The following is a 24,888-nucleotide window of genomic DNA, read 5'->3' as shown; positions in this document are numbered from 1 at the left end:
CCATCTTGTTCCATTCATTGAATTGTTCTTGATTAATCTCTATTGGTAGGGTCTGAAAGAGATATAACAGTCGGGGCAGTATATTCATTTTAATAGACTCAATCCTTGAACTGAGACTGAAGAAACGAATCAGGAAAAAAGATCTTGCCACATCTTCCTTAATATTTTTATATAAAGGCTGAAAATTACATCATGATAATTTTGCCAGATGCCCAAATATTTGAAAGACTCTGTGTGCCATGCCCAGGGGTATCGACTTTCAATTTCTCTTGGTGGGCTATAGTAATATCAAAGTAATTGGGTTTTATCTATGTTGATCTTGTATCCTGATAATTGACCATATTGTTCAAAGGATTGCATCAATTTAGGTAAAGAGTATGTTGGTTGCCCTAGATAGATCAAAATGTCATCCGCATAACAAGCCAATTTATGCTCTGTCCCTTTAATAGTAATTCCCCGATAGCTTCATTTTGTCTGATGCATTGAGCTAATGGTTCCAGATATAACGCGAAGAGTAGTGGTGACCATGCACAACCCTGTCTCGTGCCCCTTTCTAGGGTAAGACTATTTGATAAATATCCATTGATTTTAATCTTAGCAGTAGGATTGTCATAGTGTCTATATAGTTTTAATAATTGTGTCTTGGAAACCAAATCTATGTAAAACTCTGTATAGAAAATTCCAACTAACTGAATCAAATGCTTTTTCAGCGTCCACGCTTATTACTATTGCTTCGATTTTATGTTTTTGTATATGATCCATAATGTGAAGTGTCCTTCGTATATCGTCTTGAGTCTGGCGTTGTCGTATAAAACCTGTCTGATCATTACATATCAGTATGGGTAGAAACTCCTCTAATCGTTTGGCCATGATGGAGGTAAGTAATCTATAATCTACATTAAGAACGGATATTGGTCTAAATGACCCGCATTCCATTTTATCCTTGCCTTCTTTCGGTATAGCTGAGATTATCACTTCCTTCCAACTGGGTGGCATTTGTGCCTTTTTTTAGAGCCCAGTTCAGAGTGGGGAGTAAAACAGGAATTAACTCATTTTTAAATTCTTTGTAACACTCTGCCGTATACCCATCTGATCCTGGTGACTTGCTTACCGTAGATTCCGGATTTTAAGCCGCTACTTTTTTCCCACATTTTGAACAGCTTTGAACTCTGCGGCCTTTAATCCAGAGCGGCTAATACATGATTTTTTTTCATGCCGCCTCGTAAACATTTTGCCTCGTAACAGTAGACCAATAAAATTGATGAGTAGTTCACAGAGGTCCAATGAAATTGTACGATAAATCAAGCGCACTTTCACAATTAAATTATTGTAAATCAGTCATTTGTACTCACCCTCATCAACATGGAAAACACTCGAAGAAAAGCATTGTGCTGCCTTTATGGCAGTTATTTAGTTTATAATATTTTCGCTTAGTAATTCATTTTCTAGTTAAAGTTAGAAGTGTTTTAACTATATTTGTTTTCTGTACTACATCGCGGGATGCTATGACGTCACACCCGGTTTCGCCGCGTCTTGTGGGATACCAGTTTGCGATAAACGGGAAGGCGGGGGCGAGCGGCGGAGCGGCATTAGATCTGAGCGAACGCTGCTTTTAAATGCCGTTTGCGATAAACGGGACGGCGGGGGGGAGTGGCGGAGCGAAAACGCTGCTTTTAAGTTAAAGGCGATCAATAACTTTTCCTGGTAGGCTGCAGTATATATATTTTTTACCAGTCGTTAGGAGATATTGGAATGTTGTTCAGTAAAGAAGTATACGCAACGTATATTTAAAAGTAGCCGCGTTACGGGCACGGTTCGAAAAAAAGCATTTGCAATATGTATTTGTTTTTGTTACCATATGGATTTAATTAAAAGTTAAAAAATCCTCACGTGTAATATCTTTCTGTGTAAATATCTCATATTACAACGTGGGACACCTGCGGCCGAAAATCCGGTGCGGCCTTTACAAGTAAAAAATTGATTTTATTTCTAAAATTAGAGCCAGCGGCTTTTAATCAGGTGCGCTCTGTAGTCCGGAATCTACGGTAATTTAAGCCTGCTAATTGCAGCTTTTAATTCAACTTCAGTTATGTCAGCAGTCATCCTTCTATCTTGTTCTTCGCTTAAAGTGGGTAAGTCTAGACAATTCAAGAAGGTGTCAATTTGGGTTACGCTTCCCCCTGGAACTTTGGAATATAGAGTTTTGTAAAACACTTCAAAAGCTTCTTGAATTTCACTTAGCTTATTTTTTATCATTTTCTTTCTTGGGTCCCTAATTCTATGAATTGTATTTTCTGCCATCTTTTTTTTCAGTTTCCACGCCAGTATTTTCATAGATTTCGATCCACTTTCATAATGTCTCTGTCTCAGAAACATTAAGTTTTTCCTGATTTCTTGCGTAGCCAAATTATTTATTTCATTCCTAATTCTTTTAATTTCCCCTAATGTATCCTGTGCCAAATTCAATTTGTGTTTTTTCTCTAGTTCCTTCAGCCTATTTTGTAATTCCTCTAATGTTTTATTCCTTAATTTTTTCTTATATGAAGATGTCGCTATAATTTTCCCTCTTAAGACAACCTTCAGAGTATCCCATAAAATGGGAGGTGAAACCGCTCCATTATCATTAAATTCTAAGTAGAGACCAATTTCTTTTTAAATTTGTTCCTTAAAGTACGGATCATTGAGTAGACTTGAATTTAGTTTCCAAATAGTATTCTTTGGTTGTAGGTCAAAATCAACAGATAAATATATAGGTGCATGGTCACTTAAATCTATTGTCCCAATTCCACAGGTGTTTATTTTGTCTTTGTCTTTTCCAAATGTTATGAAATAGTCTATTCTTGTATATACAAAATGTGGAGCAGAATAATGAGTGTAATCCCTTCTGTCAGGGAAAAGGTCCTATATATCAATTAAACCAACATCCTCAAAAAGTGTATTAGCTTTCTTATGCAAGGATTTTGTTTCATAGGTTTTTCTATTGGAAGAGTCTAAGTTTGGTTGTAATTGTAAATTGAAGTCTCCCCCACATATCAGGAGACCTTCTGTTTCCATTACCATAATATCAGTAATTTTCTGAAAGAAACCAGTATCACTTCCTGGGGGAATATCAATTCAACAGAGTAACTGAATTGCCGTCTATATTCCCCCTTCCCAGAATATATCTGCCTTCTTTATCTCCCATTTTGAATATTTTTTCAAAATTTAGCTTACTTGAGATAAGAATAGCAACTCCTTTCCTATGTCCTGATTTATATGAGGAGAAAAACAGATTAGTGAAGCCCATTCTCTTTAGTTTTTTATGCTCATTATCACTTAAATGAGTTTCCTGTAAATATACTACATGGGCTTGTTCTTTTTTCATTTTAGATAAAATTCCCTTATGTTTGATTGATTTAATAGCCCATTTACATTAAAAGAAATGAATTTTATCTTGTCCTTAGCCATCTGCATTTATCTGTCAATGTATCATTGAAATTAGAATAAAACTTAATCGATCTACTCCCTGAACAAATAAGAACCAAGAAACTCAAATAATAACAAAAATGGCAACAAACGTGTGATTCCAAGGCTGAGGTCTCTGGGAAATGTCTAGCTGTGGGGGATAACCCCTCTTATTTGTGAGTTGAGGGCCCCCATCGCAGTATTCATAAAAGTCAGTGAACAAATCCATTACACAGAAAATATTTCCCTGTGTACTCCTATATACACACACACACAATATATATATATGCATACATACATACACACACATATACATATATATACATACATACACATACGCGCATATATATATATATATATACACACACACATATATATATTCTAATTTTGGTGTGGAAAAAGGAGTAAGTGAGCGAATAAAGAATAACAACTAAGTAATATAAAATTCACATTATAGTAAGTATTTCTCGAGATAGGTATATCACCGTGTACTTTTGCTTCTGTTTAGCTTCTCAACATTTTTAAAGTTAGCCAAACCTTATGGCTCTTCTGAAGGGGGTGAGGACTGTCTTTGGGAAATTCCCGGACTCTTCCTGATATGTTTCTCTCGGCCTCCTCCCGTCTCCTGCCTTCTCGTTTCTCGCACTATTTCCCAAGCCGAGCGAGACAATTTCTCAGCCAGGCTTTCTTTCGTTTTGGTCATGCCGACGGGCAACCCTCTGGTTTTCATGTCTGTAGTCACCTCTTCCACTGTCTGGTACAACTGCGTCCCGTTGTCATAAAACACTCGAAGTTTAGCAGGGTATGGAGTTTGAAATCTAATCTTATTTTGCTTTAATACTCGCTTTACTTCGGAGTATTCTTTGCGTTTCTGGGGGGTAATCTTGGTCGAAATATATTAATTTATCCTCTAAAAGCACTCTCTTCTTACCCCAGGCCTTTCGTAGAATCTCCGCCTTGGTGCTGTACCGAAGAAATTTTATTATAATTGAGCGTGGCTTTCCATCCTAGGTAGGTTTTGGGACTAACTTTTTGTGCACTCTTTCGACTTCCAGCTTCATAGCCGGGGGAAGATCCAGCGCATCCCCCAGTAACTTTCCGACAAACTCCGTCATAGACGGGCCCTCCGCTCCTTCGGGAATGTTGTAGATTCTGATATTTTTCCACTGTGATCTTCCCTCCGGGTCAAGCAGTTTACCTTCTTAGTGATGTATTATTTTTATTGTCTTGCTGAGTATCCGTTCCACGTTTTGAACACGATCTTCCACCTTCTCAATTCGAGTCTCTGCCACCACTATTTTTTGATTAACGCTGGTGAGCGTTAATATCACGGAGCTGCTGCTTTATATCTTTCTGGACCTCCATTATTTCTTTCAGGATTTCGAAGACATTCGCCGCTTTGACTGAACGAAGCCCAGCGGCCGCCTCGCTAGCACGCGGTTGGGTCGGAGAGCCACCCGCTGCACTCCTCTCAGACGCAGGCTCCGCAGTGTTGCTTTTTTTATTTCCATTTCTTCTCCCCATTCTTGCCCCTCTTTTCAGTTCAAATATTTTTCAAAAAATATTATATTTGGCGGGTTAATGGGGCTTAATACGCTTTTTTCCCAGAGGAGCGAGTGACTTAAGCTGCCATTCTCGACAATGACGTCACCGGAAAACGCACCATCCTCGTTTCTAATGACATTTGAAATACTTCTGTCAGAGCCCCTGCTATTTCTACACCAACTTCCCTCAAGGTCCTAGGGAATATCCTGTCAGGATCCGGAGATTTATCCACTTTTATATTCCTTAAAAGTGCCAGTACTTCCTCCTCTTTAATCATCATAGTTTCCATAACTTCCCTACTTGTTTCCCTTACCTAACACAATTCAATATCCTTCTCTTTAGTGAATACCGAAGAAAAGAAATTGTTCAAAATCTCCCCCATCTCATTCGGCTCCACACATAGCTGTCCACTCTGATTCTCTAAGGGACCAATTTTATCCCTCACTGTCCTTTTGCTATTAATATAACAACCTATTAACCTCTGCTTTAAAGAGACTCAAACTTGCCCTCCCCAGCTGCCTGCGGCAATAAATTCCACATATTCACTACCCTATGGCTAAAGAAATTGTTCTTATCCCTGTTCTAAATGGAAATCCCTCTATTATAAGACTGTCCCCACTGTCCTCGACTCACTCACATTAGGAAACATCCTTTCCAGTACACTCTGTTCAGGCCTTTCAATATTCGATAGGTTTTAATGAGATCACCTGTTATTTTTCCAAACTGCATCAAGTTCGGGCCCAAAGCCATCAAACAATCCTCAGTATAACCGTTTTATTCCCAGAATCATTCTCATGAACCTCTTTGGGATGATCTCTATTGCCAGCACAAGATTTTTCTCTTAGATAATGGGCTCACAATACTCAAGTTGTCTGACCAATGCATTATATCGCCTCAGCATTACATACTTGCTCTTATATTCTGGTCCTCTCGAAATGAATGCCAACATTGCATTTGCCTTTCTTACCAATGACACAACCCACAAGTTAACCTTTCTGGAATCCTGCACAATTCCGTTTGCACCTCTGATATTTTAATTTTCTCCCCATTTAGAAAATAGTCCACACCTTTATTTCTACTACCAAATCACACTTCCCTACACTATAATCCATCTGCCACTTCTTTGCCCATTCCTCCAATCTGTCAAAGTACTTCTGCAAACTCCCTGCTTCCTCAACAATACCTGCCCCTTCACCTATCTTCATATCATCTGAAAACCTAGCCACAAAGCCATCAAAATACATCACAGATTATGTGAAACAATCACCACTAGTCACTGGCAGCCAACCAGAAAAGCCCCCTTTATTCCCTTTCTTTGCCGCCTGCCAGCCAACCAATTTTCTATTCATGGTAGTATCTTTCCTGTAATATCATGGGCTCTTATCTTGTTAAGCAGCCTCATGTGCAGCACCTTGTCAAAGGCCTTTTGAAACTCCAAGTAGACAACATCACCCAAATCTCCGTTGTTGATCCTACCTGTTACTTCCTCAAACAATTCCAACAGATTTGTCCAAGATTTCCCCTTAAGGAAACTATACTGACTTTGGCCTAGTTTATCATGCGCCTCCAAGTACCCGAAAACTCATCCGTAATAATGGACTCCAACATCTTCCCAACCACTGAAGTCAGGCTAAGTGGTCTATAATTTGCTTTCTTTCTTCCTCTTCCCTCCCTTCTGAAATAGTGCAGTGACATTTACAATTTTCCAGTCCTCCGGAACCATTCCAAAAACTATTGATTCTTACAAGATCATTACTCCTGGGATTTTAACGAACAGCAATCTCTATAGTTTACAGAGAATGGTGTGAAAAACAAAAATCAAAATCCAGTGAGCTCCAGTTCTGTAGGCAAAAATGCCTTCTTTATGAGAGAGGTCAGAGAAAAATGGCCAGATAGGTTCATGCTGACAGGAAGGCAACAGTAACACAAATAACCCCATGTTACAACAGTGGTGTGCAGAAGAGCATCTCTAAAAGAATGCGAAACATGTCAAACTCTGAAGCAGATGGGCTACAGCAGCAGAAAACAATGAACATGCACTCAGTAGCCACTATATTAGGTACAGATGGTAAAACACACCAGGTACATTGTTAATGGAAATCAAGAGGACTTCCAAAGCTTGGATTCACACCTTTTTTAGTTTTAGACCATAAGACCCTAAGACATAGGAGCAGAATTAGGCCATTTGGTCCATCGAGTCTACACCACCATTCAATCGTGGCTGATCCTTTTTGCTTCCTCCTCCTCAACCCCAGTTCCCAGCCTTATTCATGTAACCTTTGATGCCATGTCCAATCAAGAACCTATCAATCTCTGCCTTAAATGCACCCAACAACCTGGCCTCCACAGCTGCATGTGGCATGAATTCCACAAACTTTTGGCTAAAGAAATTTCTCCGTATCTCTGTTCTGAAAGGGCGCCCCTCTATCCTGAGACTATGCCCTCTTGTCCTAGACTCTCCCACCACGGGAAACATCCTTTCCACATCTACTATGTCTAGGCTTTTCAACATTCGAAAGGTTTCAATGAGATCCCCCCCCCCCCGCCATCCTTCTGAACTCCAGTGAGTACAGACCCAGAGCCATCAAACGTTCCTCGTAAGATAACCCTTTCATTCCTGGAATCATCTTTGTGAACCTCCTCTGGACATTCTCCAATGCCAGCACATCTTTTCTAAGATGAGAGGCCCAAAACTGTTCAGAATACTCAAGGTGAGACCTCACCAGGGACATATAAAGCCTCAGCACCATATCCTCTTGTATTCTAGACCTCTTGAAATGGATGCCAACATGGCATTTGCCTTCCTCACCACTAACCTGACCTGCAAGTTAACCTTTAGGGCGTTCTGCACAAGGGCTCCCAAGTCCCTTTGCATCTCAGATTTTTGGATTAGAAAATAGTCCACACATTTATTTCTACTACCAAAGTGCATGACCATCTATTTTCCAACACTGTATTTCATTTGCCACTTCCTTGCCCATTCTTCTAATCTGTCCAAGTCCTTCTGCATCCTACCTGTTTCCTCAACACTAATTGCCCCTCCTCCAATCATAATATCATCTGCAAACTTGGCAACAAATCCATCTATTCCATCATCTAAATCATTTATATACAGCATAAAAAGAAGTGGTCTCAGCACAGACCCCTGCGGAACACCACTAGTCACTGGCAGCCAACCAGAAAAGGATCTTTTTATTTCCGCTCACTGCCTCTTACCAGTCAGCCAATGCTCTAACCATGTTAGTAACTTTCCTGTAATACTATGGGCCTTTAACTTGGCAAGCAGCCTCATGTGTGGCACCATGTCAAAGGCCCTCTGAAAGTCCAAATATACAACATCCACTGCATCCCCTTTATCCATCCTACTTGTAACCTCCTCAAGGAATTCCAACAGGTTTGTCAGGCAGGATTTTCCCTGAAGGAAACCATGCTGACTTTGTACTATCTTGTCCTGTGTCATTAAGTCCTTAACAAGGTGACTGTAACTGTAACATCCTTCCAACCGCTGAGGTCAGGCTAACTGGTCTATAACTTCCTTTCTGCTGCCTCCCTCTTTTCTTAAAGAGTGAGGCGATATTTGCAATTTTCCAGTCCTCTAGCACCATACCAGAATCCAATGATTTTTGAAGGATCATTGCTAATGCTGCCACCATCTTTAATGCTACCTTTTTTAGAACCCTAGGGTGGAGTTCATCTGGTCTGGGCGACTTATGTACGTTTAGGTCTTTCAGCTTTTTGAGCACCTTCACTTTTGTAATAGTAACTGCACCCATTTCTCTTCCTTCACGCACAACATCAGGCATACTGCTGGTTTCTTCCACGGTGAAGACTGATTAGTTAATCACCCCATTATTTCTCCTGCCTCATTTTCTAGCATTCCTATACCCACTCATTTTCCTTTCTAATTATTTTTTTAGTTGCTCTCCATTGGTTTTTAAAAACTTCCCACTCCTCTGTCTTCCCACTAATTTTTGCTTTGTTGTATGCCCTTTCTTTTGCTCTTACAATAGCTTTGACTTCCCTTGTCAGCCACGGTTGTACTATTTTACCATTTGAGTATTTCTTCATTTTTGGAATACACATGTCCTGCATCTTCCTTATTTTTCCCAGAAACACACACCATTGCTGCTCTGCTGACATCCCCACCAGCAGCTCCTTCAAAGTTACTATGGCCAACTCCTCTCTTATACCACTGTAATTTACATTACTCCACTGATATACTGTTACGTCAGACTTTACCTTCTCCCTATCAAATTTCAAGTTGAACTCAATCATATTGTGATCACTGGTTCCTAAGGGTTCTTTTACCTTAAGCTCCTTAATCTCCTCCAGTTCATTACATAACACCCAATCCAGTGTAGCCAATCCCCTAGTAGGCTCAATGACAAACTGCTCTAAAAAGCCAACTCTTAAGCATTCAACAAACACACTCTCTTGAGATCCGTTACCAACCTGATTTTCCCAATTGAACTGCATGTTAAAATCTCCCATGACTATCATAACATTGCCCTTTTGACACGGGCTTTCTATTTCCTGTTGTAATCTGTGGTCCACCTCCCAGCCACTGCTGGGAGACTTGTATACAACTGCCATTGATGTCCTTTTACCCTCGCAGTTTCTTAATTCAACCCACAAGGATTCAATATCTTCCGATCCTATGTCACATCTTTCTACTGATTTGATGCCATTCCTTTGGAGTGGAGCCTCTCCATCCCCTCTGCCGACCTTCCTATTCCTCTGATATAACGTGTAACCTTGGACATTCAGCTCCCAACTACAACCATCCAAAGCTCTCTTGTTGTATGCTCAGTGGATTCTAAACAGCAGAAAAAATGTTTTCCTGAAATTCAGATAGCCTTTAAACCTTTGCAGATTGCAAACACTGCCTGACTGGCTATATTTTTTACTTGATTCTATTCTGCTACAGAGAATATCTCATTTTCTAAATTTAATAGGAGATTCCACCTTTGCTTTGTACAACTAAGTTCCAATGTAATTAAATACCAGATTTCAAGATCTACATCCAGATCCCAGAACATTCCTACCTGTCAATAAGCTGCCAGGCGTATGACAAGTCCCCAATGATCTGCATGGTGATGAGGACCTCTTCCTTAATGTTGATGGTGCGAATCATCTGATGGAGAAATCTGCGAGTATCCGCCAGAAACTGACAGATCTGCAAATTACTTTCCAGTTGGTGGAACTCTTGAACCTATTTTAAGAAATTACAGGTTCTGAATATGACCAAAATAGAGGCAAGATATATCCTTGGTTAATCCTTCACACTGCCAATATCTCCAACAACTTCCCATACCCCAATATATCCAATATAAAACTGTAGGCTCTTATTGTTACTCCCAGAAATGTTTACAAATAACAATGGACAACACACTAACATCAAATTTCAAAGCAAATTTATTATCGTAGTATGTACATATACTACCTTCAGATTCATTTTCTTGCAAGCATTCACAGGAAAATAAAGACATACAATAGAAACAATAAATAACGAAGACACACAATGTGCAAAAGATAACAAATGATACAAATAATAAAGAATAATATTGAGAACATGAGCTGTTGAGTCTTTATTAGCATAAAATGCTGTGTGTGTACAGCATGCATATCAACATGATCACAAACCAATATTCAGTACATGTAAACACAATACATAGACCAGCGTACGCACAATGCTTTTATAGCCTTTCTAAAAACTGTCCTGTCTTGCAGCATCTACCCTGCCTAAGCACACCGAGGCATACCTGGACAAAATGGAAAAATTTTCAGCTTACAATGTAGGCAACATTTTAATTGACTTGAATTATGAGTTGAATTAGCAAATATAGGAGATTTTCTTTTAAAAAATGGCACGTGATAGGGAAATTTCATAGTGATTTTCAAGATCAGAAGCACAAAATTATTCAGGAATACACCCAAATGTATTCAGGAAGCAAAATCTTTGTTGTCCAGTGTAACTGGAATAACATTCTTTACAACAAAAATGGTGGTTTGGATGTTGTTTTAATAAACATACCGCACACTTACTTTTTTTTAATAGATTTTTAGATTTTTGTAGAAAAATATCTAATGTTAGTATCAAGGAGATTCTCCAGGAATCGATCATTGATTGTGCCCAGAGACAGATGGCACATAAATATACACACATAGGTCAAGGATCTTTAAATTTTACTGTCAAATAAGCTGTATCAGTTTAATGCTGTTAAGACACAAGAGACAGCAGGTGCTGGAATCGGGAGATATTAAAATGAACTGCTGGAGGAATGAACAGTTAAACAAGGAACACAGGTAGGGCTGAGTGGAATAGTTGAACCCTTGGGTCAAGACTGGCACCTTTTTCATACTGTAATGGCACTTGTCATCAACACTTTACTGACAAGTGTTTGTGGTCTGCTCACATCTCCAACCTTACAGAGGTTGCAAGGAATGCAGGTGCACGTGTTCCCAGGTCACACTGAAGTTTGGGGCAGCCAACACAAAGACAATGGGAAACCACAAGCCATGCAGATTGGTGATAACATATCCACCTCACTGATGATCAACACTGGCGCACCCCAGGGGTGTGTGCTTAGCCCACTGCTCTACTCTCCATATACACATGACTGTGTGGCTAGGCATAGCTCAGATACCATCTATAAATTTGCTGATGACACAACCATTGTTAGGTGGTGATGAGAGGGTGTACAGGAGTGAGATATGCCAACTAGTGGAATGGTGCTGCAGCAACAACCTGGCACAATGTCAGTAAGACGAAAGAGCTGATTGCAGACTTCAGGAAGGGTAAGATGAAGGAACACATACCAATCCTCATAGAGGGATCAGAAGTGGAGAGAGTGAGTAGTTTCAAGTTCCTGGGTGTCAAGATCTCTATGGATTTAACTTGATCCCAAAATATCAATGCAGTTATAAAGAAGGCAAGACAACAGTTACACTTCATTAGGAGTTTAAAGAGATTTGGCATTGTCAACAAATGCACTCAAAAACTTCTATAGATGTATAGAACATTCTGACAGGGTGCCTCACTGTCTGGTATGAGGTGGGGGATGGCTACTGCACAGGACCAAAAGAAGCTGCAGAAGGTTGTAAATCTAGTCAGCTCCATCTTGGGTGCTAGTCTACAAAGTACCCAGGACATCTTCAGGGAGCGGTGTCTCAGAAAGGCAGCATCCATTATTAAGGACAGTCAGAACCCAGGGAATGCCCTTTTCTCACTGTTACCATCAGGTAGGAGCTACAGAAGCCTGAAGGCATACACTCAGCAATTCAGAAACAGCTTCTTCCCCTCTGCCATCTGATCCCTAAATGAACATTGAATTAATCCTTGGACTCTTCCTCACTTTTTTAATATAAAGTATTTCTGTTTTTTTTTTTTTACACGTTTTTAATCTATTCAATATAGAAACATAGAAAACCTACAGAACAATACAGGCACTTCAGCCCACAAAACTGTGCTGAACATGTCCCTACCTTAGAAATTACTAGGGGAAGTCAGCAGGAGACGCTCATGGAGTGAGCACTGTTTCAGATTCGCTCCATAACCTTTACTTTTTTTAACCTATGATCACCCTTATTTAACTTACTTTTACCTACACCAAAAGATTCTTGCTATTTTTTTGGACTGTATTTCCCTTCTGTATTCCCAGACAGTCCTCCATTACTTGATCGCACTCACAGAATTATGCGTCGATCACCAAATGCTTCAGCTAAACCACCGGTGGTAATTGTCCGATTTCACTATGTGCATGTTAAAGAGCAACTTATTCATGTGGCTCGGCGTGTAGGGATGGTCAAATTCCAAGAATTCAATTTTCGATTAGTGGAGGATTTTAGTCCAGAAGTAATGAAGGCAAGGCTTCTTTTTAAACTTCTGATGTCCGAATGTTATGAGAAAAATCTAAAACCTGCGCTCTTATATCCTGCGAAGCTCAGAATATCGCCTCCCAATGCATCACGGCGTGTTTTCTTTTCTACATCTGAAGCGAGAAGCTTTCTGAATGAGAACTTCCCTACTGCTGCAGATTCTCGTCTCTAATAAATGAGTGATTTTGATCTTTGCAAGATGGTTTTTGTTTCCTAAACCAGATTTTGTTTCTGGCTATTTTTCTGTAGGTTTACTCTATATTTTATACTCTAGTTAAAGTTTTTTTTTTGACGTACTAATCTTTTTATTTTACTTACTTCAATCACTGTACTTTATCTTTGGTCATTATTATTAATTCTTTGAAGGCGAGTTTTTTTTTACTAAGATGGCGGTTTCTTCTCTAAAATATTTTTGGCTTTTTTTATTTCGCCATTTTTTTTTCTCTCGTCTTCTTCCTATAATGCATTTCTTATCACAGTTTAAATTTTTTTTGGTTTGTTTGGGTTTTAACCCGATTTATAAGTTACTAGTGATTATATTCTTTTTGTTTTTTTTATTAGCAATTATATTAAGAAGTTTGGTTTTAGTATAGTGATCATTATTTCTTTAGAGTTTGGGTGGATCTTTTTTTTTCCTTTATATATGGAGTTGCCTTCTGCTGATATGGGGGTAGATTTAGTTTCATTTCTCTTTTTTCCCAGCCTTCTCCTGGCTGGGGAGGGACTTTCTCCTGTTGGGTGGGGAGTGGGGGATTTTTTTCTAAATCTTATGTTCTTTATATCAGTTTTTTTTAGTTTTTTTTTCATTTGGGCTGATTTTAAACTACTAAAATGTCTGCAATGTCGTCACTTCTGGGTCCGCCCCTTATTTTTGTTCCTCTTCCGGGTGCATGAGTCCATAATTTGGTTAAACCTTAATATACCAAAGGGTTGATTTCAGAAATATGGCTCAGACCATTAATTTTGTCTCTTGGAATACTAATGGCTTAAACCATCCGATTAAACGGAAAAAGATTTTCAAAGTATTCCAAAGACTGAATGCACATATTATTTTTGTACAAGAAACTCATGTGAGGAAAGAGGACAATCATTGATTTTTTTAGGTTTTGGAGGGGTCAACAGTACCATTCGAATTCGAATGCTAAAGTAAAGGGAGTTTCAATTTTTATTGACTCCTCTATTGCACTTGTCCAACACGATATTTTTTCGGATCTGAATGGTAGATTTTTGATAATTACTGGGTTACTTTTTAACAAAAAGGTTGCTATGCTCCAAATGTGGATTATCCCGATTTTTTAAAGTCTTTATTTACTTCTCTACCTAATCTAAATGAATATAGGTTAATAATGGGTGGTGACTTTAATTGTTGTTTAAATCCTTTGTTGAACAGATCTATATCTACTCAGACTTTACCTAATAAGTCGGCCACTTATATTAACTCTTTTTTGACTGATAATGGAATTTTTGATATTTGGAGATTTTGGCATTCTAAGGACAAAGAGTTTTCATTTTTCTTACATGTTTATCATTCTTACTCGAGAATTGATTATTTTTTTAAAGACTCTTGTTTTATTCCATCGGTAATTGGTTGTAATTATGATATTATAGCCATCTCTGACCATGCTCCATTAAAACTTTCTATTAAATTTACGGATACAGCTTCCAGTGCTAGACAATGGCGACTTGATTCTACCTGACTGCAAGATCCGGATTTTATTAAATTTATGAAGGAACAGATCGATTTCTTCTTTTCAATTAATTCCACGAATGATATTTCTTGCGGAACACTTTGGGACACTTTTAAAGCATATATACGTGAACAGATTATCTCCTACTCCGTTGGTTTGAGAAAACGCATTAAGAAGGAAACTCTTTTATTGGTTGATAAAATTAAAGAGATTGACAAGAAATATTCAACTGCTCCTAGTAAGGAGCTTTACAAACAAAGGGTTGAACTTCAAATGGAACATAGTTTATTACTTACATCTTCGACTGAAAATCAATTAATGAAAACCAGATCTGATTTTTATATACATAGTGATAAATTGGGTAAACTGTTAGCTAGTCAATTGAAGAATGCTTTGGTTAAATGCCAAATTACTAAGATTCATCAGCAGAATGGAGATCTGACAGTTAACCATGATGAGATAAACAAATCTTTTCAAAATTTTTTATACCTCCCTGTATCATTCTGAATTCCCTCATGATTATAATACCATGTGTGATTTTCTTGGGAAAATGAATTTTCCAGAATTATCATCAGATTGTGGCGACCCACTTCCTAGCGCACTCGAACCGGCTCACAAATAGCCAGCGTGCCGGCATAAAGGCCAGTCCCAAAAGGGCGCCAAGTCTGCTTCACCAGCAAAGGGAAAAGCCTGCGCGGGATTGTGAATACGTGCCCCCTACAGCATCCGCGCCCAGGCAGGGCGGGATCAGGGAGGCTTTAAAGCAAGGGTGTGAAGTTCGAATAAGATCTTCTTTAACCGCAGTTTACCGACTCCGTGTCGTTATTTTAGCGCTGCGTGTAGCACACCGCTACAAGATGATCTTTCAATATTAGAAACTCCTATTACGAAAGCAGAAATTAAAGGGGTTATCTCCTGTATGAATTCTGGGAAAGCACCAGGTCCAGATGGGTATACAGTAGAATTTTTAAAATGTTTTTCCTCTACTCTTTCTCCTTGGTTATGCAGGGTTTTTGAAGAAGCAATTAGATTGGGTAATCAGCCACAATCTTTTTATAGAGCTTCCATTTCTTTAATATTGAAGAAAGATAAGGACCCTACTGACTGTGCATCCTATAGACCAATATCCTTATTGAATGTAGATTCCAAGATCTTTTCCAAGTTACTGGCATCCAGGCTGGAGAAGGTATTACCTCAAATTATCTCGGAAGATCAAACTGGTTTTATTAAAAATCGCTATTCTTTTTTCAACGTTAGGAGATTATTGAATATTGTTTATACTCCTTCACATAGCACTTCAGAACGTGTCATTTCATTAGATGCGGAGAAAGCATTTGATAAGAGTTGAATGGCCATACTTATTTACTGTGCTTGAGAAGTTTAATTTTAGTCCGACATTCATTTCTTGGATTAAACTGATATATCATACACCAGTAGCCTCGGTGTTTACTAACAATCAAAGATCTCCCTTTTTTTGTTTATTCTGGGGTACTAGACAAGGCTGTCCTCTTAGTCCATTATTATTTGATATTGCTTTAGAACCCTTGGCAATTGCTATCAGAGAATCACAGAACATTTTTGGCATTAATCGTGGGACGGATATACATAAGCTATCATTATATGCAGATGATTTATTATTATTTATTTCTGATCCTGAGAAATCCATTCCTGCAGTTATATCATTGTTGGCTCAATTTAGTAATTTTTCCGGGTATAAATTAAATCTTAATAAGAGTGAATTGTTTCCTTTAAACAGACAGGTTCCAATTTATGGAAATTTACCTTTTAAATTAGTTAATGACTCTTTTATTTACTTAGGGATTAAAATTACTAAAAATTATAAGGACTTATTTAAGGTTAATTTTTTACCCCTAATCGATCAGATTAAATGTTTGTTTACTAAATGGTCACCACTATCTTTATCTCTGATAGGTCAGATTAATGCTATTAAGATGGTTATTTTACCCAAGTTTTTATATATACTTCAAGCGGTACCAATTTTTATTCCGAAATCTTTTTTTGCTAATGTTGATTCAAAAATTTCCTCATATATATGGCAGAATAAAAATCCTAGATTAGGTAAAAAATATTTACAGAAGGCAAGGAAGGAAGGTGGATTGGCATTGCCTAATTTTAGATTTTATTATTGGGCAGTCAATATCCGATATTTGATATGTTGGTTAAAGGATTGGGATTTATCTTTTAGCCCTCATTGGGTGAACCTGGAAATTAAATCTGTACAAGGATTTTCATTGGGTTCTATTTTAGGGTCTTCTCTTCCCTTTGCTCTTTCTAAATTGCAGAAACGAATTGACAATCTGATAGTTAAACATACTTTACGTATATGGTTTCAATTTCGGAAATTTTTTGGGTTGACTCAGTTTGTTTTAAATATTCCTATTGTATCCAATTGCTTTTTTTATCCTTCTATTATAGACCAAGCTTATTCAGCTTGGAAGACTAAAGGATTACTACGATTTTCTGATTTATTTTTGGATAATTGTTTTATGTCTTTTGAACAATTATCTAATAAATATAATTTGCCTAGATTTCATTTTTTTAGATATTTACAGATTAGGAATTTCTTAAATACTGTACTTCCTACCTTTCCAAATCTTGCGTCTTCAGGTATTTTGGAGAATTTGTTTGAACTAAATCCTTCTCAGGAAGGGCTAATATCAAAACTCTACAATATAATTATGAAGATATGTTCAGAGCCCTTCTATAAGATTAAAAATGATTGGGAAAGAGAACTTAACCTTACTATCCCTATTGAGAATTGGGATAAAATTCTTCAATTAGTTAATTCATCATCTATATGTGCTAAACATTCATTAATACAGTTTAAAGTTGTGCATAGGGCTCATATGTCCAAGGATAAATTGGCTCATTTTTATTCCTGTATAAATCCTATTTGTGACAGATGTCATTCTGAGATAGCGTCTTTAACTCATATGTTTTGGTCTTGTACGCTTTGGAAAAAATATTGGAAAGACATTTTTGATATTATTTCCACGGTATTGAACATTGATTTACAACCTCATCCGATTACTGCAATTTTTGGTTTACCAATGATGGACTCAGGCCATTTATCCTCTTCTGCTTGTCGAATGATTGCATTTCTTACATTAATGGCTAGAAGATCTATTTTGTTGAATTGGAAAGAAACTAATCCTCCTATCATTGGTTTTCTCAAACTATGTTATGTCTAAATTTAGAAAAAATTTGAAGTGTAGTATTTGATACTTGTATTAAATTTGAAAAGATATGGAAACCATTTATTCAATATTTTCATATGATGTAATGTGACCCTGTTTCAAGCCTATTTGTTTTTCCAGTTTTGATTTTATATATGTTGAGAGGATCGGAGTTGACGACACTGATGATTTTGTATTCTTGTTAGATATTATAAACAGCCCTTTTTTTTCTTTTTTTTTCTTTTTTCGTTTTTTTCCTTATTAGTTATTAGATTGTTAGATTAGTTTTTCTTGCATACATTTTTTTTTCTTTTTCTCTTTTCTGTTTTTTTTAATATATATATATTATGATATACCTAGGTTTGCTTTGTTTATATGTTACTTGTATCATCCATGATTTGGGAAGACTCATTTATATTGTAACTATTGCTTATGTATTCTTTCATGTTCAGTTGAAATGTGTATGTTTGTAATCCCATTATCAACGTATTAATCTTATTATGCTGATATTAATAATAATAATAATAATAATAAAAAGATTGAAAAAGAAAAGAGAAATTACTAGGGTTACCCATAGCCCACTATTTTTCTAAGCTCTATACATATACTGTATACAGTACTGTATGCCTATACTGTAATTGATTTATTTATTATTTGTTTATTATTCATTTTTTTCTCTTCTATATTATCTACAATATTGCATTGAACTGCTGCTGCTAACAAATTACACATCACATGCTAGTGATAATAAACCTGACTCTGAAAATCATCCAGAGATTACAGCCTTCCATCACAATGCAAACTGAGACACTAGTATCTGGGTTTAAGAACACAAAACACAACAGTCCCTTCAACCCATGATATTGTACTGACATTTTAACCTACTCTAAGCTCAATCTACGCTTTCAGTCCCACATAGCCCTCATTTTTCTATCATCCACATGCCTACCTAAGGGTGTTTTAAATGTATCTACCTCTACCACTACCTTGGCAATGCATTCTACACACTCACCATCCTCTGTAAAAAAAACTTAACTCTGAAATTCACCCCTCCCCCCCACACTTTCCTCCACTCACTTTAAAATTATGCCCTCTTATTATTACCCATTTCTGCCTTGAGAAAAGTCTCTGGCTATGCACTCAATTTGCGTCTCTTATCATCTTGTGCCCCTCTATCAAGTCACCTCTAATTTTCCTTCACTTCAGAGAGAAAAGCCCAGCTCGCTCAACCCATAAGACATGCTCTCTAATCCAGTCAGCATCCTGGTAAACCTCCTCTGCACCTTCCCATCCTTAAAAAACTAAAATCACACCATCACACCAAGAAATATATTTAAAGGAAAACTGATGTCAAGTTGATGTAAATGAAGAGACATAACCTGCACTGAAAATACAAACTATGACTTCCTTTGCAAATTTTAATGGGAACAAGTAATTGCTAAAAAATATAATCAAATTTCAAATCTTTCCAGTCCACAAGGTGATTGATTTTTTTTGCCGTTCCATACACTAGGTGGCCACTTTATTAGGTACAACTGTACACCTGCTTATTAATGCAAATATCTAATCAGCCAATCATGTGGCAGCAACTCAATGCATAAAAACATGCAAACATAGTCAAGCGGTTCAGTTGCTGTTCAGACCAGTGGGGAAGAAATGTGACTGATCTAAGTGACTTTGACTGAGGAACAGGGTGGTTTGAGTATCTCAGAAACTACTGATTTTCTGGGATATTCATGCATAATAGTCACAAGAGTTCACAGAGAATGGTGTGAAAAACAAAAAAAACCATCATCTGAGCAGTAGTTCTGTGGGCAAAAACACTTTGTTATTGAGAGAGGTCAGACTGGTTCAAGCTGACAGGACAGTGACAGCAAATCAAGTAACCACGCATTACAGCAGTATTTCTGAACATAAACCACTTTGGACCTTGAAGTGCGTGGGCTACAGCAGCAGAAGACCGCAAACCTACACTCAGTGGCCACTTTATTAGGTACAGGAGGCACTACATAAAGTGGCCATTAAATGGATATTTTCCCATCTGAAAATAGGGGAAACGTGGCATAGGGAGTCATTGGTGGAGCCCTGTCACCCACCCAGCAGAGTTCAATAATGAGATCGCTTAGAAGCTCAAATTACAACTCAGACCTCTGCAAATGTTTTGTAACACAACTCTTCACCAAATCTTTAAGAGAAATTTAGGTAAGAACATGGATAGGAAGGCTATTATTGCTCTCTTTTTGCACTACTAATTAATTTATATAAATTAATATTGACATTTCTCATTGCAGTTTATAGTGTTTTTAATGTACTATATACCACTGTCACAAAGCAACAAACATCTATGACATATGTCAGTAAAATTAAACCTGATTCCACTCCAAGAATGGTATGTCCAGATGAGGGTTAATGGGACAAGGCAGTGTAACAGTTCGGCATGGACAAGATGGGCTGAAGGGCTTGATTCTGTGTTTATTTATTCTACTTCTAATTTTATTTAGAGATAGAGCATGGAATAGGCTTGTTAAGCCGCACTACTCTGTACCCCCTGACAATGCCGATTAACCCCAGGGACATTTACAATGACCAATTAACCTACCCGATACATCTTTGGATTGTGCATGTACACCAGAACACCTGGAGAGAGCCCATTCTGGAGTTCTCTATCACTATGTCACCATAATTGCCTCACCTCCTCCAAAGCTTGGATTAGCTGCACAGTTTTCCTCCCTGCTGCAGTTGAATCTTCATAGTTCAAAGAAGCAATCTGCTTGGAGATCTCTTGAAACCAAGCCTGCAGATTTTCTGACATCAAAAGGAACAGTCATTAACCCACTTCAATCTCTGCAAAATGCAAGTTTAAAATGGACAAACCTCTGCCTTCTGCTAGTGTTTTTCTGCCGTAACAAAAGCTTCAACAGTAACTAGGCATTGGATAATGTGATACAGATGTCCTGTCCCCAGAGCTCTTCCAAAAAAAAAAAACAAAGCTCCAATTAGAGCTTTGTGTTAGACCATAAAATGTAAGGGCAGAATTAGGCCATTTGGCCCATTGAGTCTGCTCCACCATTTGATCATGGATAATGCAATTTTCTTTTCAGCCCCAACCTCCTGCCTTCTCCCTGTATCCCTTCATGCCCTGAACAATCAAGAATCTATCAACCTCTGCCACAGGCAGCTGTGGAGGCCTTTATGTATATTTAATATAAATAAAAACTTGGCCACCACACTGCCTGTGGCATGGTTTCCATAGATTCACCACTCTCTGGCTAAAGGAATTCCTCCTCATCTCCGTTCTAAAAGGCCACCTCTCTATTGAGGTTGTATCCTCTGGTCTTACTCTATCCCATCATAGGAAACATCCTCTCCACAACCACTCTATCAAGGTCTTTCACCATTCAATAGGTTTCAATATGGTCACCCCTCATTCTTCTGAATTCTAGTGAATACAAGCCCAGAGCCATCAAATGTTCTTCACATGACAAGCTGTTAAATCCTGGAATCATTTTTGTGAACCTCCTTTGAACCATCTCCAGTTTCAGCACACACTTTTGTAGAAAAGGGGCCCAAATCTGTTCACAATACTCCAGGTTAGTCCTCACCAGTGCTTTATAAAGTCTCAACATTACATCCTTGCTTTTATGCTCTAGTCCTCTTAAAATGAATAACATCACATTTGCCTTCCTCACCTCAGACTCCACCTGCAAATTAACCTTTACAGCATCCGCCACAAGGTCTCCTTTAAGTCTCAGATATTTGTATTTTCTCTCCATTTAGAAAATAGTCAACCCTTTCATTTCTTCTACCAAAGTGCATGACCATACACTTCCCGACACTATATTCCATCTGCCATTTCTTTGCCCATTCTCCTAGTCTAAGCCCTTCTATAGTCTCCCTACTTCCTCAAAACTACCTGCTCCTCCACCTATCTTCATATTGTCTGCAAACTTTGCAACAAAGCCATCAATTCCATCATCCAAATTATTGACCTATAACGTAAAAAGAATCAGTTCCAACACAGATCCCTAAGGAACACCACTGGTCACCGACAGCCAATAAGGAAAGGTTCCCTTTATTCCCATTCTTTGGCTCTTGTCAACCAATCATTGCATTATACAGGCTAGAATCTTTCCTGTAATACCTTGGCCTCGTAGCTTGTTAAGCAGCCTCATGTGTGGCACACTGTTAAAGGCTTTCTGAAGATCCAAATACAGTACACAACAATAACTGATTCTCCTTTATCTAACCTGCCTGTTATTTCTTCAAATGAATTCCAACAGATTTGTCAGGCAAGATTTTCCCTTGAGGAAACCATGTTGACTATGGTCTGTTTTATTATGTGCCTCTGAGTACTCTGAGACCTCATCCTTAATAATCAACTCCAACATCCTCCCAACCACTGAGGTCAGATGAACTAGCTTATAGTTTCCTTTCTTCTACCTCTCTTCCTACTTCAAGACTGGAAGGACATTTGCAATTTTCCAGTCTTCTGCAACCATTCCAGAATCTATTGATTCTTGAAGGATCATTAGTAATGTCTCCACCATCTCTTCAGTCACCTCTTTCAGAAACTTAGGGTGTACACCATCTGGACCACCTGACTTATCTGTTTTTACACCTTTCAGATTCACACGAACCTTTGCTCCAGTTATGTTAACTTCACACACTTCACGGCCCCTGACACCTGGAACTTCCACCATATTACTATTGTCTTACACAGAGAAGACCGATGCAAAATACTGCCGAAGGGTTTCAGCCCAAAACTTTGAACATAGAACAATACATCACAGTACAGGCTCTTCGGCCCAGAATGTTGTGCCGACCCTTAAGCCCTGCCTCCCATATAAACCCCCACCTTAAATTCCTCCATATGCTTTGTCTAGTAGTCTCTTAAATTTCACTAGTGTATCTGCCTCCACCACTGACTCAGGCAGCGCATTCCACGCACCAACCACTCTCTGAGTAAAAAACATTCCTCTAATATTCCCCTTGAACTTTCCACACCTTACCTTAAAGAAATGTCCTCTTGTATTGAGCAGTGGTGCCCTGGGGAAGAGGCGCTGGCTGTCCACTCTATCTATTCCTCTTAATATCTTGTATACCTCTATCATGTCTCCTCTCATCCTCCTCCTCTCCAGAGAGTAAAGCCCTAGCTCCCTTAATCTCTGATACTCTCTAAACCAGGCAGCATCCTGGTAAATCTCCTCTGTACCCTTTCCAATGCTTCCACATCCTTCCTAATAGTGAGGTGACCAGAATTGGACACAGTACTCCAAGTGTGGCCTAACCACAATTTTATAGAGCTGCATCATTACCCCGCGACTCTTAAACTCTATCCCTCGACTTATGAAAGCTAACACTCCATAAGCTTTCTTAACTACCCTATCTACCTGTGAGGCAACTTTCAGGACTGGCACATCCCTCCCCATGATCAGCAGTATCTACAGAGAGTAGGGAACTCTTCCCAACACCTCACTGGCACATCCCTCCCCATGATCAGCAGTATCTACAGAGAGTAGGGAACTCTTCCCAACACCTCACTGGCACATCCCTCCCCATGATCAGCAGTATCTACAGAGAGTAGGGAACTCTTCCCAACACCTCACTGGCACATCCCTCCCCATGATCAGCAGTATCTACAGAGAGTAGGGAACTCCGCCCAAAACCTCACTGGCACATCCCTCCTCATGATCAGCAGTATCTACAGAGAGTAGGGAACTCTGTCCGACACCTCACTGGCACATCCTTCCTCATGATCAGCAGTATCTACAGAGAGTAGGGAACTCTGTCCGACACCTCACTGGCACATCCCTCCTCATGATCAGCAGTATCTACAGAGAGTAGGGAACTCTTCCCAACACCTCACTGGCACATCCCTCCTCATGATCAGCAGTATCTACAGAGAGTAGGGAACTCTGTCCGACACCTCACTGGCACATCCCTCCCCATGATCAGCAGTATCTTCAGCAGGCACCATCTCTAAAAGACAACATCTATTATGGAAAACTATCACCTTCCTGACCATGCCATCTTTTTTTGCAGCTACCATTGGGCAGCAGGTACAGATGCCTAAAGTTCCACATAACCTGGTTCAGGACCAGCTGCTTCCTTTCAATCATTTGGTGTTTGAACAAACCTGCACAAACCTAATCACCACCTCAGTAAAGCACCACTTTGATCACTTTGCACTAAACTGGATTTTGGTTTTTGTTGTTCTAATTGTGTTTTTTTTGTAAAATTTGTACAACTTATACAAGTGTATAATTTACGATTGATATTTTACTATGGAAACATAGAAAACATACAGCACAATATAGGCCCTTCAGCCCACAAAGCTGTGCTGAACATGTCCTTACCTTAGAAATTACCTAGGCTTTACCCATAGCCCTCTATTTTTCTAAGCTCCATGTAGCCATTCAGGAGTCTCTTAAAAGACCCTATCATCATTATGAACGGTCTTTATATGGTCCTGGTGTAGATCAATTGGACTAGGCAGAACAGATGGGCTGAAGAGCCTGTTTCTATGCTTTTGTCCTCTACATCCTTATATGATGCAAACAACACTTCCACCCATTATCCCACCCAAACACCATTACATCACATCAGGTCACTTTATGCACACACAGTCAGTCTATGTATATAACAGTGACTTGCACGTTGTGTTTTATACAATTGATTTTACATTTCTGTTTGTTGTCTTTTTATTTTCTTCTTTAAGCTTATTATATGTTTTATTATGCTGCATTGGATTTGGAATAACATTCATTTTGTTCTCCTTTACATTTGCATTGAAGAATAACAATAAACGATTTTGATTGCAGATGCAAGTGAAGTTTTTGATTGTACCTCTGCACACATGAACTACTGGCTTTATACTTAGTGGTGGAGGATAAATCACATACCATTTTTCTCCACTCTGGTAAGAGGCTTCACTCCAGAGAACACCTCGGCCAGCTCAGTCATTCTCTCAGAGCCCTCCTTCTGATAGCTTTCCCACTTGGCTTGTTTCTCAGACAGCATTTGCTTGAACATCTACATGATACATGGAGTAAATGTCATTCAATGTCAAGCAGCCTAAAACAGATTAAAGTAGTCATAAGGAAAAGCATTCTATTTTTCAGCAGTGCAGTATCACT

General features: G+C 38.6%; 1 protein-coding gene across 1 annotated transcript in view; it reads right to left on the bottom strand.

The window, feature by feature from the left end:
* washc5 (WASH complex subunit 5) overlaps positions 1–24,888 on the bottom strand; it is a 159,276-nt gene that overhangs the window by 89,045 nt on the left and 45,343 nt on the right. Inside the window, exons 10-12 of the mRNA XM_073052838.1 lie at positions 24,655–24,784; positions 20,445–20,557; positions 10,035–10,201 (exon numbers count right to left, since the gene is read on the bottom strand). Coding sequence (XP_072908939.1) covers positions 10,035–10,201; positions 20,445–20,557; positions 24,655–24,784 — 410 coding nt within the window. The remainder of the gene's footprint in view (positions 1–10,034; positions 10,202–20,444; positions 20,558–24,654; positions 24,785–24,888) is intronic.

Source organism: Hemitrygon akajei, chromosome 1 (assembly GCF_048418815.1).
Source record: "Hemitrygon akajei chromosome 1, sHemAka1.3, whole genome shotgun sequence".
Lineage (NCBI taxonomy): Eukaryota > Metazoa > Chordata > Chondrichthyes > Myliobatiformes > Dasyatidae > Hemitrygon > Hemitrygon akajei.
Note: the sequence above shows the minus strand (reverse complement) of the source record. Positions and strands in the feature narration are given on the sequence as shown.